Source organism: Capra hircus, chromosome 8 (assembly GCF_001704415.2).
Source record: "Capra hircus breed San Clemente chromosome 8, ASM170441v1, whole genome shotgun sequence".
Classification (NCBI taxonomy): Eukaryota; Metazoa; Chordata; class Mammalia; order Artiodactyla; family Bovidae; genus Capra; species Capra hircus.
Window position 1 is genome coordinate 84347644 of NC_030815.1, and position 14094 is coordinate 84361737.

The 14094-nt window shown below is 48.2% G+C and overlaps 1 protein-coding gene across 1 annotated transcript in view; it reads left to right on the top strand.

Moving 5' to 3' along the window:
- Window positions 1–14094, top strand: part of WNK2 (WNK lysine deficient protein kinase 2) — a 147409-nt gene that overhangs the window by 37550 nt on the left and 95765 nt on the right. The window contains 4 exon segments of the mRNA XM_018052501.1: window positions 6412–6584; window positions 6817–7037; window positions 10519–10676; window positions 13375–13463. Coding sequence (XP_017907990.1) covers window positions 6412–6584; window positions 6817–7037; window positions 10519–10676; window positions 13375–13463 — 641 coding nt within the window.

Below are 14094 nucleotides of genomic sequence, written 5' to 3' on the forward strand. Positions count from 1 at the left end.
GTTGTCTTTTTGTCCTGATTATGGTTTCCTTTGCTTTGCAAAAGCTTTTAAGTTTAATTAGGTCCTATTGTCTATTTTTGTTTTTATTTTCATTAGTAAAGGAAGTGAGTCAAAAAGGGTGTTGCTGTGATTTATGTCAATGAGTGTTCTTCCTGTCTTTTCCTCTAAGAGTTTTATAGTATCCAGTCTTAAGTTTAGGTCTTTATCTATGTTGAGTTTATTTTTGGGTATAGTGTTAGGGAGTGTTCTAATTTCATCCATTTACATGTAGCTGTCCAGTTTTCCCAGCACCACTTATTGAAGAGACTGTCTTTTCTCCATTGTATATTCTTGCCTCTTTCGTCATACATTAGGTGACCATGGGTGTGTGGGTTTATCTCTGGGCTTTCTGTTCTGTTTCACTGATCTGCGTTTCTGTTTTTGTGTCAGTACCATACTGTCTTGATGACTGGAGCTGTGTTGTATAGTTTGAAGTCAGGGAGCCTGATTTCTTCTGCTCTGTTTCTCTTAAGATTGCTTCAGCTCTTTGGGTCTTTTGTATTCCCATATAAATTATAAAATTTTTTGTTCTAATTCTGTGAAGAATGCCATTGGTAATTTGATAGGGATTGCATTGAATCTATAGATTGCTTTGGGTGGTATAGTCATTTTCACAATATTGATTCTTCTAATCCAGGAGTGTGGTATCTCTCCATTTGTTTGTGTCATCTTTGATTTCTTTCACCAGTGTCATATACTGATGTGTACTAGTTTCTAAGTACAGGTCTTTTACCTCCTTAGGTAGGTTTACTCTTAGATATTTTATTTTTGTTGCAGTGGTAAATGGGAGTTTCCCTGATATTTCTTTCTCAACTTTTGTTGTCATAGTATAGTAATGCAAGAGGTTTCTGTGCATTAATTTTGTATCCTGCAACTTTACCAAATGTATTGATTAGCTAAAGTAGCTTTCTACTGACATCTTTAGGATTTTCTATGTATAGTATTGTGTCATTTACATACAGTGTCAGTGTTACGTCTTCTCTTCCTGTTTGCATTCCTTTTATTTCTTTTTCTTCATAACTAGGACTTCCAAAACTATGTTGCATAATAGTGGTGAGCGTGGACATTCTTACTAAGTCTGTTTCTGACGTTAGAGGAAATGCTTTTAGTTTTTCATCACTGAGCATATTTGCCGTTGGTTTGTCATATATGGCCTTGATTATGTTGAGGTAGGTTCCTGCTGTGCCCATTTTCTGGAGAGATTTTATCATGAATGGATATTGAATTTTGTTAAAAGCTTTTTCTGTCTCTATTGAAATGATCATATGGTTTTTATTCTTTAATTTGTTGATATGGGTTATTGCGCTGATTGGTTTATGTGTATTGAAGAACCCTGGGATAAATCCCACTTGATTATAGTGTATGATACTTTTTGTATGTTCTTGGATGCTGTTTGCTAGTATTTTGTTGAAAATTTTTGCCTTTATGTTCATTACTGATATTTGTCTGTAATTTTCTTATTTTGTGCTTTTTTTTGGTCTGGTTTTGGTATCAGGGTGATCGTGGCCTTGTAGGATGAGCTTGGGAGTGTTCCTTCCTGTGCAGTTTTTTGAAAGAGTTTGAGAAGGGTGGGTGTTAGATCTTCTCTAAATGTTTGATAGAATTTGCTTGTGAAGCCATCTGGTCCTGGATTTTGTTTGTCAGAAGATTTTTAATTGGAGTTTCAATTTCATTACTTGTAATTGATCTGTTTAAAACAATTTTCTATTTCTTCTTGATTCAGTCTTGGGAGATTGTACCTTTCTAAGAATTTGCCCATTTCTTCCAGGTTGTCTGTTTTATTGGCCTATAGTTGCTTGGATAGTCTCTTATAGAGAAGGAAATCAGAGAAGGCAATGGCACCCCACTCCAGCACTCTTGCCTGGAAAATCCTATGGACGGAGGAGCCTGGTAGGCTGCAGTCCATGGGGTCACAAAGAGTTGGACATGACTGAGCGACTTCACTTTCACTTTTCACTTTCATGCATTGGAGAAGGAAATGGCAACCCACTCCAGGGTTCTTGCCTGGAGAATCCCAGGGACGGGGGAACCTGGTGGGCTGCTGTCGATGAGGTCGCACAGAGTCGGACAGGACTGAAGTGACTTAGCAGCAGCAGAGAAGGAAATGGCAATCCATTCCAGTGTTCTTGCTGGGAGAATCCCATGGACAGAGGAGCCTGGCAGGCTACACAGTCCATGGGGTCACAAGAGTTGGATACGACTTAGCAACTAAACCACCACCACAGTCTCTTATGATCCTTTGTATTTCTGTGGTATTAATTGTAATTTCTCCTTTTTCATTTCTAATTTTATTGACTTGAATCCTCTCCCTTTTTTTTTCTTGATGAATCTGGCTAACAATTTATCAGTTTTGTTTCTTTTCAGAGAACCAGCTTTTAGTGTCATTGATTTTTGCTATTATTTCATTCCTTTCCATTTCATTTATTTTTCTTTGATTTTTGTGATTTCTTTCCTTCTACCGACTTTGGGTTTTGCTTGTTCTTTTTTCTGTAGTTGCTTTAGGTATAAGGTTGTTTATCTGATATTTTTCTTGTTTCTTGAGATAGGATTGAATTACTATAGACTTTCCTCTTAAAACTGCTTTTGCTGTATCCCATAGGTTTTGGGTTGTCATGTTTTTGTTGTCATTTATTTCTAGGTATTTTTACAATTTTCCCTTCGATTTCTTCAGTGATGTCTTAGCTACTTAGTAGCGTATTATTTAGCCTCCATGTGTTTGTGCTTTTTACAGTTATTTTTCTATAATTGATTTCTAATCTCATAGCATTGTGGTTGGAAAAGGTGCTTAATATGGTTTTAATTTTCTTAAATTTACTGAGACTTGGTTTATGACCTAAGATGTGATCTATCCTGAAGAATTTCCTGTGTGCGTTTGAGAAGAATGTGTATTCTGTTGCTTTTGGATGGAATATCCTCTGAGTATCAGTTAAGTCTATCTGGTCTGTTGTGCCATTTAAAGTTTGTATTTCCTAATTTATTTTCTGTCTAGATGATCTGTCCATTGGTATAAGTGGGATGTTAAGTCCTCCCACTGTAATTGTAATCCTGTTGATTTCTCCTTTGATTGCTGTTAACATTTGCCGTATGTTTTGACATGCACCTATGTTGGGTGCATAAGTATTTACAGTTGTTAGATCTTCTTCTTGGATTGATCCCTTGATCATTATGTAGTGTTCTTCCTTGTCTGTTGTAATAGTCCTTATTTTATTTTAACGTCTAGTTTATCTGATTGCTTCTGCAGCTTTCTTTTGATACCCATTTGCTATAGAATACCTTCTTCCATTCCCTCACTTTCAGTCTGTACGAGTCTCTAGATCTGAAGTGGGTCGCTTGTAGACAGCATGTATACAGGTCTTGTTTTTGTATACATTTAGCCAGTCTTTTGGTTGGAGCATTTAATCCATTTACATTTAAGAGAATTATTGATATGTATATTCCTATTGCCATTTTCTAATTGTTTTGGGTTTGTTTTTATAGGTCTTTCTCTTCCCTTGTGTTTCCTAGAGAAATTCCTTTAGCATTTGCTGTAAAGCTGGTTTGGAAGTGCTGAATTCTCTTAGCTTTTGCTTTTCTGTAATGCTTTTGATTTTTCCATCAAATCTGAACCAGATCCTTGCTGGCTAGAATAATCTTATTTGTAGGTTTTTCTCTTTCATCATTTTAAATGTATCTTGCCACTCCCTTCTGGCCTACACAGTTTCTGCTGCAAAATCAGCTGATAATCTTTTGGGGATTCCCTTGTGTGTTATTTTTTGCTGTTCCTTGCTGCTTTTAATATTTTCTTTGAATTCAATTTTTGTTAGTTTGATTAATATGTGTCTCAGTGTGATTATCATTGGGTTTGTCTCCTTGAGTAGGGAAGTCTCTGTGCTTCCTGGACTTGGGTGGCTATTTCCTTTCTCATGTTGATGTTTTCAACCAATCTTTTCAAGTATTTTCTCAGACCCTTTCTCTTTTCTTCTTCTGAGACCTCTATAATTCGAATGTTGTTGTGTTCAGTGATGTCCCAGAGGTCTGTGAGACTGTCCTCATTTCTTCTCATTCTTTTTCTTTATTCTGCTCCTCAGTAATTATTTCCAGCATTTGATCTTCCAGCTTACTTATTCATTCTTCTGTCTCAGATAATTTGCATTGATTCCTTCCAGTGTATTTTTCATTTCCCTTGTTGTGTTGCTCATCACTGTGTATTCTTTAGTTCTTCTGGGTCCTTGTTAAATATTTCTTGTATTTTCTTGATCCACACCTCCATTCTATTTCCAAGATTTTGGATCATCTTTATTACTGTTCCTCTGAATTCTTTTTCAGGTTGGTTGCCTGTTTCCTCTTCATTTATTTGGTAAGGTTTTTACCTTGCTCCTACATCTGTAACGTATTTTTTTTTGTTATCCCATTGTTTTTGATGGGCAGGGCTGTGTTCCTGTCTTGCTGGTTGTTTGACCTGATTAGTTCAGCACTGGAGTTTGCAGACAGTTGAGTGGAGCTGTGTGTTGGTGCTGAGATGAGGACTTCTGGGAGACCTCACACTGACTAATTTCCCTGTGACCTGCAGTTCTCTGTTAATTCAGCAGTTTGGAGTTGGCACTACCACCACAGGAGCTCAGGCCCAACCCCTGGCCTGGGAACTAAGGCCCAGTAAGCCTTAAAGTGCAGAAAAAAGAAAAAAAAAAAAGCAAGCAACAAGCAGAAAAGAACAGAACAATACCAAACAATAAAGTAAGGTAATTAGGAAAGTAAAAACTATATTTAGCGAAATAACTCTAAAAATTAAACAGGACAAAATAAAACAGAATGATAACAGCAAAAAAAAAAAAAGAAAAAAGAAAGGCAAAAGAAAGACAATAAAGCAGTTTAAAAACTAATTAGAAAAAGAATAAAAATAAAAGATAAAGACATAAAAATAAGACTTCCCTGGTGGTCCAGTGGCTAAGACTCTGTGCTCTATTGCAGGGAGCCTGAGTTTGATCCCTGTTTAGGGAACTAGATCCCATATGTCACTTGCTAAAAATTCCACTTGCTGCAAGGAAGGTCAAAGATCTCGCTTTCACGTGACACAGCTAAGACCCAGCACAGCCAAATAAATAAATAAAAATAAGTAATTATTGAGAAAAAAAAAATAAAATACTCTCCATGCCTCCTCTTCCAGTCTTCTTCCTTCTACTGTGAGCTATAGCCTCCCCCTGCCTCCCCAGGGGACCCTCCAAGACCTCCAGATAGGTCTCTGGACCCGCTTTGGTGTTCCGCTCACTAGCATCTGCTCCTGAAGCTGGCTTGGAGCACACATGCCATGTAGGCCAGCTGGGGCATAGGCCTCCACTGGCGTGCCCATAGGGGCTGGCGCAGCCAGGGAAGAGGCCTTGGAGGCGGGTGGCGTCCGGCTTGCCTGTACCTACATGGCCAAAGGAAGCTCTGTCAGGGGCGGGACTTGGGCTGCCAGTACTGTGTGGCTGGAAGAGGCCTTCGTGGGTGTGAGGGCTCAGGATTGGGATCCACACAGCTGGAAGAGGCGTTGGGGCTGGACTCAGGCCTAAGATGCAAGCGTCTGGAAGAGGCTTGGGGTGGTAGGGGGGCCGGGTGGTCTTAGGCCTGAGATCTGTGCAGCTGGAGGGGTCCCAGCGGGTGGTGGGGCTTTCAGGCCCAGGACCCCCACAGACTCACCAGGGCTGAGTGGGCAGAGGAGACGCTGGCTGTGTTCCCCTCTATTCCCAGCCTCCCACAGGTTCCTCCCTTGGTGGTGAGTGGGCTCCTCTGAGTGCGGAAACCTTCCCTCTCCTCCAGACACCCTCAGTGGTGCCTGTCTGGTCCCACCGCCACTCTTCTTCTCTCCCTCCCTCCCACATCCTATCTGGTTGCTCAGGAATTCCTCCCACCCCTCAGGTGTCCAGGGTCCCACACCAGGGCCTCGTCAGTGCCCTAGCTGTGAGCAGATGCAAACTCTACGTCTTCCTACTCTGTCATCTTGATGCTGCCCCTCAGAGGTGTTTTTGGGGAAAAAACACATGAGTATTACAGTGTGGGGTTTGGCGGTATCTCTGATTCCCAGAGACCTTTTTGCTGAGCTTCTTGAGCAGAGAGAAGCTAATTTGAAATTGATGAGATATCAGGGTCTGATGGTCCAGATGTTGGAGAACCGTGAACAGTTGTGCTGGCTTCATGAATCAGAGGCCTGTCCTGCTCTCTGTGGGTAAAGAGGGGAAGGACTTGAAACTGGGTCAGATTTCCCTCAACTCCAGATATCTAGTCCTTTCCTCCTGCCGTGTTGTGTGTTAAGAGCCGAGAGAGCTGCCTGGCAGAGTCCTGGCCCCGGCTCCCTGCAAGGCCTCTGCCTGAGGCTGTGCCAAGTGTCCCTCTCAGTCCGTGTGTGTTTCTCTCTAGGACCGGAAGCTCACCAAACTGGAGAGGCAGCGGTTCAAGGAGGAGGCCGAGATGCTGAAGGGCCTGCAGCATCCCAACATTGTGCGCTTCTATGACTTCTGGGAGTCCAGTGCCAGGGGGAAGCGGTGCATCGTGCTGGTGACCGAACTGATGACCTCGGGGACACTGAAGACGTGAGCATGCTACCCACCCAGCCAGCTGGGGCCTTGGGGTGGGCTTGGCCTGGGGCTCAAGAGTTGCAATGACTGAGGCCCTGGGCCTGCGTCTGCTCGGGGTGGTCCTAGCTGGTGTGGCCAGCAGCCCTTTCTCAGAAGTGCCCCTGTTTGGGAAATAAATACACAGCCCTCAGCAACTGGGAGCCCCTTCCCCACACGAGCTGTGGGTGAGCCTCACCCCCACCTGCAGGTATCTGAAGCGGTTCAAGGTGATGAAGCCCAAGGTTCTACGTAGCTGGTGCCGGCAGATCCTGAAGGGCCTGCTGTTCCTGCACACCAGGACGCCCCCCATCATCCACCGGGACCTCAAGTGTGACAACATCTTTATCACTGGGCCCACAGGGTCTGTGAAGATCGGCGACTTGGGCCTGGCCACCCTCAAGAGAGCATCCTTTGCTAAAAGCGTGATAGGTGAGCCCGTCTTGTCTCTTCATGCCCCTGTGCTTCAGGGCACCTCCCCACCCGCCTGGGATCACCATCCTGCAAGTGCTGGCTCTGCTGCTTGCGCCCCCTATGCCTGGCTGCAGCCCTGGATGCCCTGTGTGTGTCCCTTGGGTGCTGAGGCTGACTGGCACCCAAGGGCCTGTGGTCACTAAGGGTATTTGGGTGTGGGAAAGAGATCTGGAGGACAGAAGAACGTGGGGACTTTGTGGTCATTGAGGCTGGAGCTGCCTTCAGTGGACTGAGGGTGGGGAGGGTACCCCAGACCCCAAGACCCACAGAGGGAACCTTTGGGGTAGTTTGGGGTATGGAGTGAGCATGAGGGGTGTGGGGGCTGAGGGATTTCATGTGGATGGCAGTTTGCTGGCTATTAGCCTCTGCATTTCTTATCCTCCTCAGAGAAGCTCCTCTGTGGCTGTGGCTATCGTGAGGACATGGTCTGCAGTTCATGCCAGCCCCATGTGGGGTTGAGCTTTGGTCCTGCATGCAGCAAGCACTGTGTGTCCACCAGAGCTGTGGGGAGCCCTTCCTAGGTTTTGCAAAGAATGTGCCTGAAGGGGCTGTGGGGCAGCCATTCATAGGGTTCAGGATGTTGGAAAGTGCCAGTGAGCTGCAGGGTCAGGTGGCTGTAGGGTATGGCTCTGGAAGTTTGGATCAGGTAAGATTGGGAGAGGCTTTCCTCCATGCCATGATGCGACGGCTTCTTCCCACATAAGCAAAATGAGAGAGTGATTAGGGCTTGGCAAGTTCATGGTTTTGTTGTATGGTTGGAGACAGAATTGACTTGTTTGTGGAACATGGAACTGCTGGGAATCTGAAAACTTCTCTGGCAGCCTAGTGGTTTTGGAATGTGACAACATCTGGGACAAGGTAGCCACCAAGTGTCCTGCGGATGTGAGGCCTGTGGCCTCTGGCTGAATAGGGGAGCTGAGTGGTGATGCAAGGGTTGACTCGGGCCTCAGTTCCCTGTCTGTGAAATGGGTGGAGCAGGTGAGGGCCTGGCTGTGGGACCCAGGGATTTGGGGGAAACACCACCAAGCCTCCGAGCTGCTAGAGGTGTCCAGGCAGGTTTGCAGGTTTGGCCTTGGAAGTCAGGGCTTCTTTGACAGCTTTTTCCTCTTGGAAATGGACTTCCAGTTGCTGAGTGATGCGGTGGGGTGAGATGAAGCCTGCATGTTTCTGGAGGCACAGTGAGCCCCACTCAGTGTCTAGCTCCACAGGGCTCCCTGATCACCCCACCTTTTGCTCAGCTGGAGCCCTCGAAGTTCCATGCTCATTGTAAATGGGGGCTGGTCAGCACATCTAAACAGGTGGGCAGCAAGACCCTGTCCCCAGCAAGGGGCCTCAGCTGAGTGGGGGTCTGTGGTCAGGTGAGGGATCCCCTAGGCCTATGAATGAGGCTTTTCTCTCCATGCTGTGTCCAGGGTACCTATGGGGGCCTTTGATACTGTGGACCCATTCTAGGTGCAGCCGTCAGAGAGGTGTTGTGCAAATAAGACATGACTTGAGATATCTGGCGGTGGCAGCCTCCTAGAGGCTCCCCATGACCCTTGTGGGGTTTGTCCCTGAGGGCTGCTTGGATCTGACGCTGTCATGGTGTGCTCTCACTGCGTTTGTGCTGGCTGGGCCCTGAGTGGGTGGAGGTGAAGTTGTCACAGTCCTTCCTGCAGGTGTTCACAGCCATGGAGGCTGGGACTTGGGGGATGCAGAGCTGTGGGGCATAGGAGGTGCACCCAGAGGTCCCTGGACACATGTGTGTATGGGTGCCAGCATACATACATTCTTCTTAACATTTAGATTTAAACAGCTGTGTTGTAAGGAAAAAGAAAAAAGTTTGGTGTCCATGGCCCTCGCACAAGTACAAAATTGGCATCACCACCATCCCACCTTGCAGCTGGGCCCCACACACACCCATTGTCCACTCTGCTCCCACAAAGTCAGAACATCTTGGGTCCTTGGGGTATTTCTTGCAAAGCAGCATTTCTGGTTCCCAAGGGTCTCAGAAGAGACTAAGCTGAGTGATCAGGAGTCCTGGGCAGGTAAGTCGGGTCCTCTCTAAGCCGGCTTTGCTCCCAGCTGCTTGCCAGCAGCCCTGAGGCTCCTCTCTCTTATCCTTGTAGATGGACATGGCCAAATGCCAAAATTTTCAGTATTATCGTATGGTCCAAAAACCCAAAAGGATGAAAAATGGCCAGTGCAAGGTCCCTTGAACTCCAGTTCTCTCTCTATTCATCATTATTTCTGATGCAATCTTTGAGACTTCTTCATGCATGTTTGTAACTCAACATAGATTCTTGTGTTTTCCATTTTTTACCCAAACTGTTAACTTTTTTTTTTTTGGTAAATATATAATACATCTTAAGTTGAAATTATGGGTAAAGGAGAAAAAATTAAAATCACCCTTAATCTCCCTGCATGCCAGGTACCCCAAAACCTCATGCTTTTTAACACACTAGTTTGTACTGTTTTACATCTGCTTTTTGAAAAAAAAACTGGAACGTTTTGAGAATCTTCCAAGGTCAACAAAGATGGAGAAGTTGAAATTAAAAGCAGTCTTATTGAAATTGATGGCCCCATTTCTTTGCATTCAGCTTGACAGATGCTCAGTTGGACCTTTAAAAAAAAAAAAGAGTTTGTGATTTTTAAAGCAAATATTTGTTACAGAAAAATTAAAAACACCGGACTAAAGGAAAAAGCCGTAACGCCACCTTCTAGATGAGTCATTTTTGTCTGTGCTTATGGTCTTATATGGGATGGCCAGCATGCATGTACAATCATATATTTTGCTTATTTTACTCAGCCTATGTGAGTCTATCATGTCCTTACAAATTCAGAGTGAGCTTTGTTTTAAAATCTCTTGTGCTTAGAATGGACGGGCAGTTCTCACCATAACACGTTGCTGGTACCTGCCAGATGATTGGCGCGTGCCCAGCTGTCCCCAGGCAGCCATCTTTAGTGAAGAGGATCACTGTGCTGCCTGATGCTCTGCCTGTCTAGGGACATGGGGGCCTTTCTGGGCTTTTACAACCTACGTAGCTCTGTGGTGACCCCAAGTTTTTGTCTGCTCTGGGTTATCCGGGCCTGTAGCCAGGAGGGATGTGCTCAGACTTCTGCCTCCTCCAAGAGAGGCACCTCCATCATTTCTGGCACAGACCCTGTCTCCTGGGAAGCAATGGTCTCCCACCTCTGTGATCAGGGGATGGAGCTATAAACTGATCCACCCTAGAATTGGGAGGGTATGCAGGGGGTGGTGGCGCGGATTTGGGGAAACTTCTATCAGTAAAGCAGAATCCTGTTTGAATCCTGGATTCTAGAACCAGTGGCGAGGAGCCTGGGGGCAGGCCCATCCTGGCTTGTGGATGGGGAAGGAGGTGTGGGACTCTGATGAGAGGCCCAGGGGGCTCCGAGGCCCAGTGACCACTGACCCTACGTCTTCTGCTCCTGGGTGCAGGTACCCCCGAGTTCATGGCACCAGAGATGTACGAGGAGCACTACGATGAGTCCGTGGACGTGTATGCCTTCGGGATGTGCATGCTGGAGATGGCCACCTCGGAGTACCCCTACTCAGAGTGCCAGAATGCCGCCCAGATCTACAGGAAGGTCACCTGTGTGAGTCCACCGGCCACTGTGATGGGCTGGCCGTGTGTCCCACGTTGAGCTCTGTGTGCTGTGTAAAATCCTCACAGGAGCCATGTGAGGAAGGGAAGGAAGCCATTTTACAGATGGAGAATTAGAGGACTAGTAGGGGGTCTCCTAGCTTCTGTGGAGTAGCAGCGGTTGTAACGTGGGCTGTGGGTGGACCCTGGAGCCTTCACCGGGGCCTCAGGCAGCGCTGCGGGGCTGGAGCACCAAAGGGGCCTCTGCAGGAGGCCCAGGCTACCTGTCCATAGAGACCCTCCTCTGTGCCACCTGGAGGCTGCTGGCCCTCCCGCCTTCTAGCACGTCCCTAGACTTTGATCAGGTGGTTGCAGCTCTGAAAACGGCATCCTGTCCTCCCGCTGTGGCTGTCCTGCTGGGTGGGGAGTGCAGCAGGAGCATCCAGCCCAGGGCAGCTGGGGCTGTGCCTTTTCTGGGCCCTGGTACCTCACTGTCCATCTGTACCTGCAGGTACCAGGCCCCACCGCCCGAGTGCTGGCTGCCTCTCCCCAACCCCAGCCCCCACCTCCCTGTAGCCTCCTCACTTCTGCAGAAGCGTGAGGCGCCACGGCTCTTGGAACCCCAGAGCACCTGCCCTCATCCCGTCCTCTACTTTGAGCCCTCCCCGTAGGTCACAGCTTGTTTCTGTCCTTTGAGTCTTCCTTTTCAGTTATCTATCAGTCATTTTTTTCACTCTAAGCGCCTCCTGTGTGCTGCTGAGGGTGCAAGGTATGAAGAGAGTCCTTGGTTAGTGGCGCTAGTGGGTGTGAGTCAGATACCCATGGAGGTGCGCAGCTCCCCAGAGGTGCTTACCAGAGAGGTGACCCATCGGCCATGGGCAGGTCCTCCAGGGGGACAGGGACTCAAGGGAGCTTAGGGCTTCATTGCCAGGCCTTGGAGGAGCGCTGGGGCCCAGGGTGCAGGTGGAGCTGCTGCTGACCTTGGTCCTGGTTGCGTGTGTGGATGGGGTGGTGGTCCCTCTGCTGGGCTTGGGGAGACAGGGACTGAGTCTCCTGGGCACATTCTCCTTAGCCACCTGGGTTCTTTCAGTAGCACCTCTGCCCCCCATTTAGGCCCTGGGAAACAGGACACTCGTCAGGGTCCCAAGGCTCCTATGTGGACCCGTGTTGGTCTGAGTAAAGCAAGGCCCTACCTACCCTGCCTCCTTGAGGAAATCTGATGAAAGGTGCATTCCCTGATCCTTAGTGTTTCCTCTGTTTGCCATGACACCCTCGTGCTCTGGGTCCCCTGGGCCCTCATGCCACACCCACACACAGGTCCAGCCGCCAGCATCTGCTCCAGTCCTTGGAGGGTCTTGGTACCCTTTGTTCTCAGCTGCCCCGACTGTGCTTCTAAGCCCAGAGATGTGAACCCCTTCAAAACAACACCTTGTTCTGGCACATTCTGCCACAGGCTTCCAGAGATTTAAATGCTGCTTCTGTGCACCTTACCTATATTTATAGTTTCTCAGACCACTGGTTCCCACCCCTGGTAGGATTGTGGCCTTTCTTTCTGGCATAATTAAATTTCTTTTTCTGTTGGCTTCAGTGGAGTACCACGGGGGTCTCATGTTCAAGGAGGACCCCTCGCCCACTTTTAAAGCCAAGGGCTGTGTCTGTTACTGCACAAACTCCCCTGCATGTCAGACACAGCATGACCCATTGGTTATGGCCAGGTGTCCTAGGCAGGAGTTTGCTGGGCGCTTTGGGGCCTCACCTGCACTCCCAGGGTACACTTCTTCTCTCCCCCATCCCTCTCTGTGGGAAAATGTATGCTTAAAAAAAAAAAAAAAGCCAGGACGAGACCTTTGAAGACAGTTTTCTTGAAGAAGGAAGAACATGATGGTTGAGCCCTCACTATGTTCCAAATCTTCAAAAGCCAGGATCCCCTCCACCCAAACCCCTCCCTGGGCAGATTGCGAATAAGCCCTGCCATCCAGCCCCTGCTTCTCTTGGAATCCCATCTGCTTGTGGGATCGGAACCCTGCTCCCCCCATGCCTCTGGCTGCACACCCCTGGTACCCGCTGGCTTTCTGGTCCGCTTTAGTACTCGGCCACCTCCTGCTCCTGCTGCCTGAAAGTCATCTGATCTGGCCGCCGGCTCTGGACCTTCATGGTGCAGACACTTGTTTGCAACCCTCTCCAGCCACTAGGTCTTGGAAGTCAGCCCTGCCTGTGACCGCAGTGTGGCCAGAGTCTCTGTTGGCCCTTGGCCAGCAACAGAGACCACAGAGTGACTTCTGCATCCTCCGGGGAGGTATGGCAAGAAAGGCCAGCTCTTTAGGGTTCCTTGTCCAACCTCTGAGACCCTCTGGGCAGCTGGCATGGGAGGTCCTGCCTGGCTGGTGTGTGGCCTTGGGTAGGTGTGCCTTCCCTCACACCCACCTTCTCTGTGCAGCAAGAGTGCAAATGCTCCCTTGTGTGGAGCTGGATTGGGCAGAGCGAGCATCCTGCGTGTCTGTTCCGAGTCTCCCCTGAGTCTTTCTCATCCTCAGACCTCACTACTCCCAGTAACCCTTCAGTGGGGCCTTAGAATGAAATGATGCCCCTGCCCTCCAACCCCAAGCAAGCCTCTTGCACTTCCCATATTCTCTTCTACGGGGGTGAGTGTGAGGTGAGCAAGAAACAGACCCCAATTCGACGTCAGGTGACTCTGCTCATATCATCTTCAGGGCATCAAGCCAGCCAGCTTTGAGAAAGTGCACGATCCTGAAATCAAGGAGATTATTGGGGAGTGTATCTGCAAAAACAAGGAAGAAAGGTGAGTTCCCAGGCAGCGCTGGATCTGGGCTATTGCTCTGCCTGAAATCACATCCCAAGAGAAGGCGAGAGTTGGGAGACAGGCCACTTCAGGCCACAGATGTACTGGGTCCCAGCAAGCCCACTGGGCAGTTGGAGGGCAGCCCCTGGCTGACCTCTGCTGCCTGGAATACGCTCCCTGGCTCTGGGTACTATCCTAGAGTCCCCATCCCCTTTACTGGCTGCTTCTCGCCCACCCAGCCTGGAGTGTGGGGGCTACTGGGGCCTCATTCTGCCCTTGTTGCTTTTTTTCTGTGTTGTCCCTCTCAAGCCTATCCATCCCCCCAATCTGGAGGACACCCCCATACCAGGGTTCCCACCGAGCCTCATTCTGCCCGCTCTCTCACCTCCAGGCTGCGTCTTTCATGTGCCTGTTGTCTGACCCATTTCAAAGTCCCACATTCAAGTCAGAGCCCTCCAGGTGCCCCCAGACCAGCTCCCTCCTCAGATCAAGGCTGTTCCTTCCTCAACTGGTCAGCCGGGAAGCTGGGTGTGTGTCCGAGCCTTCCTCCTTCCTTCCTTCTTTCCTCCCCCGTCTCTCTTTCCTCTTTCCCTCCCTCTCCCTCCTCTCTGCTCCTTCCTCCCTCTGTCTC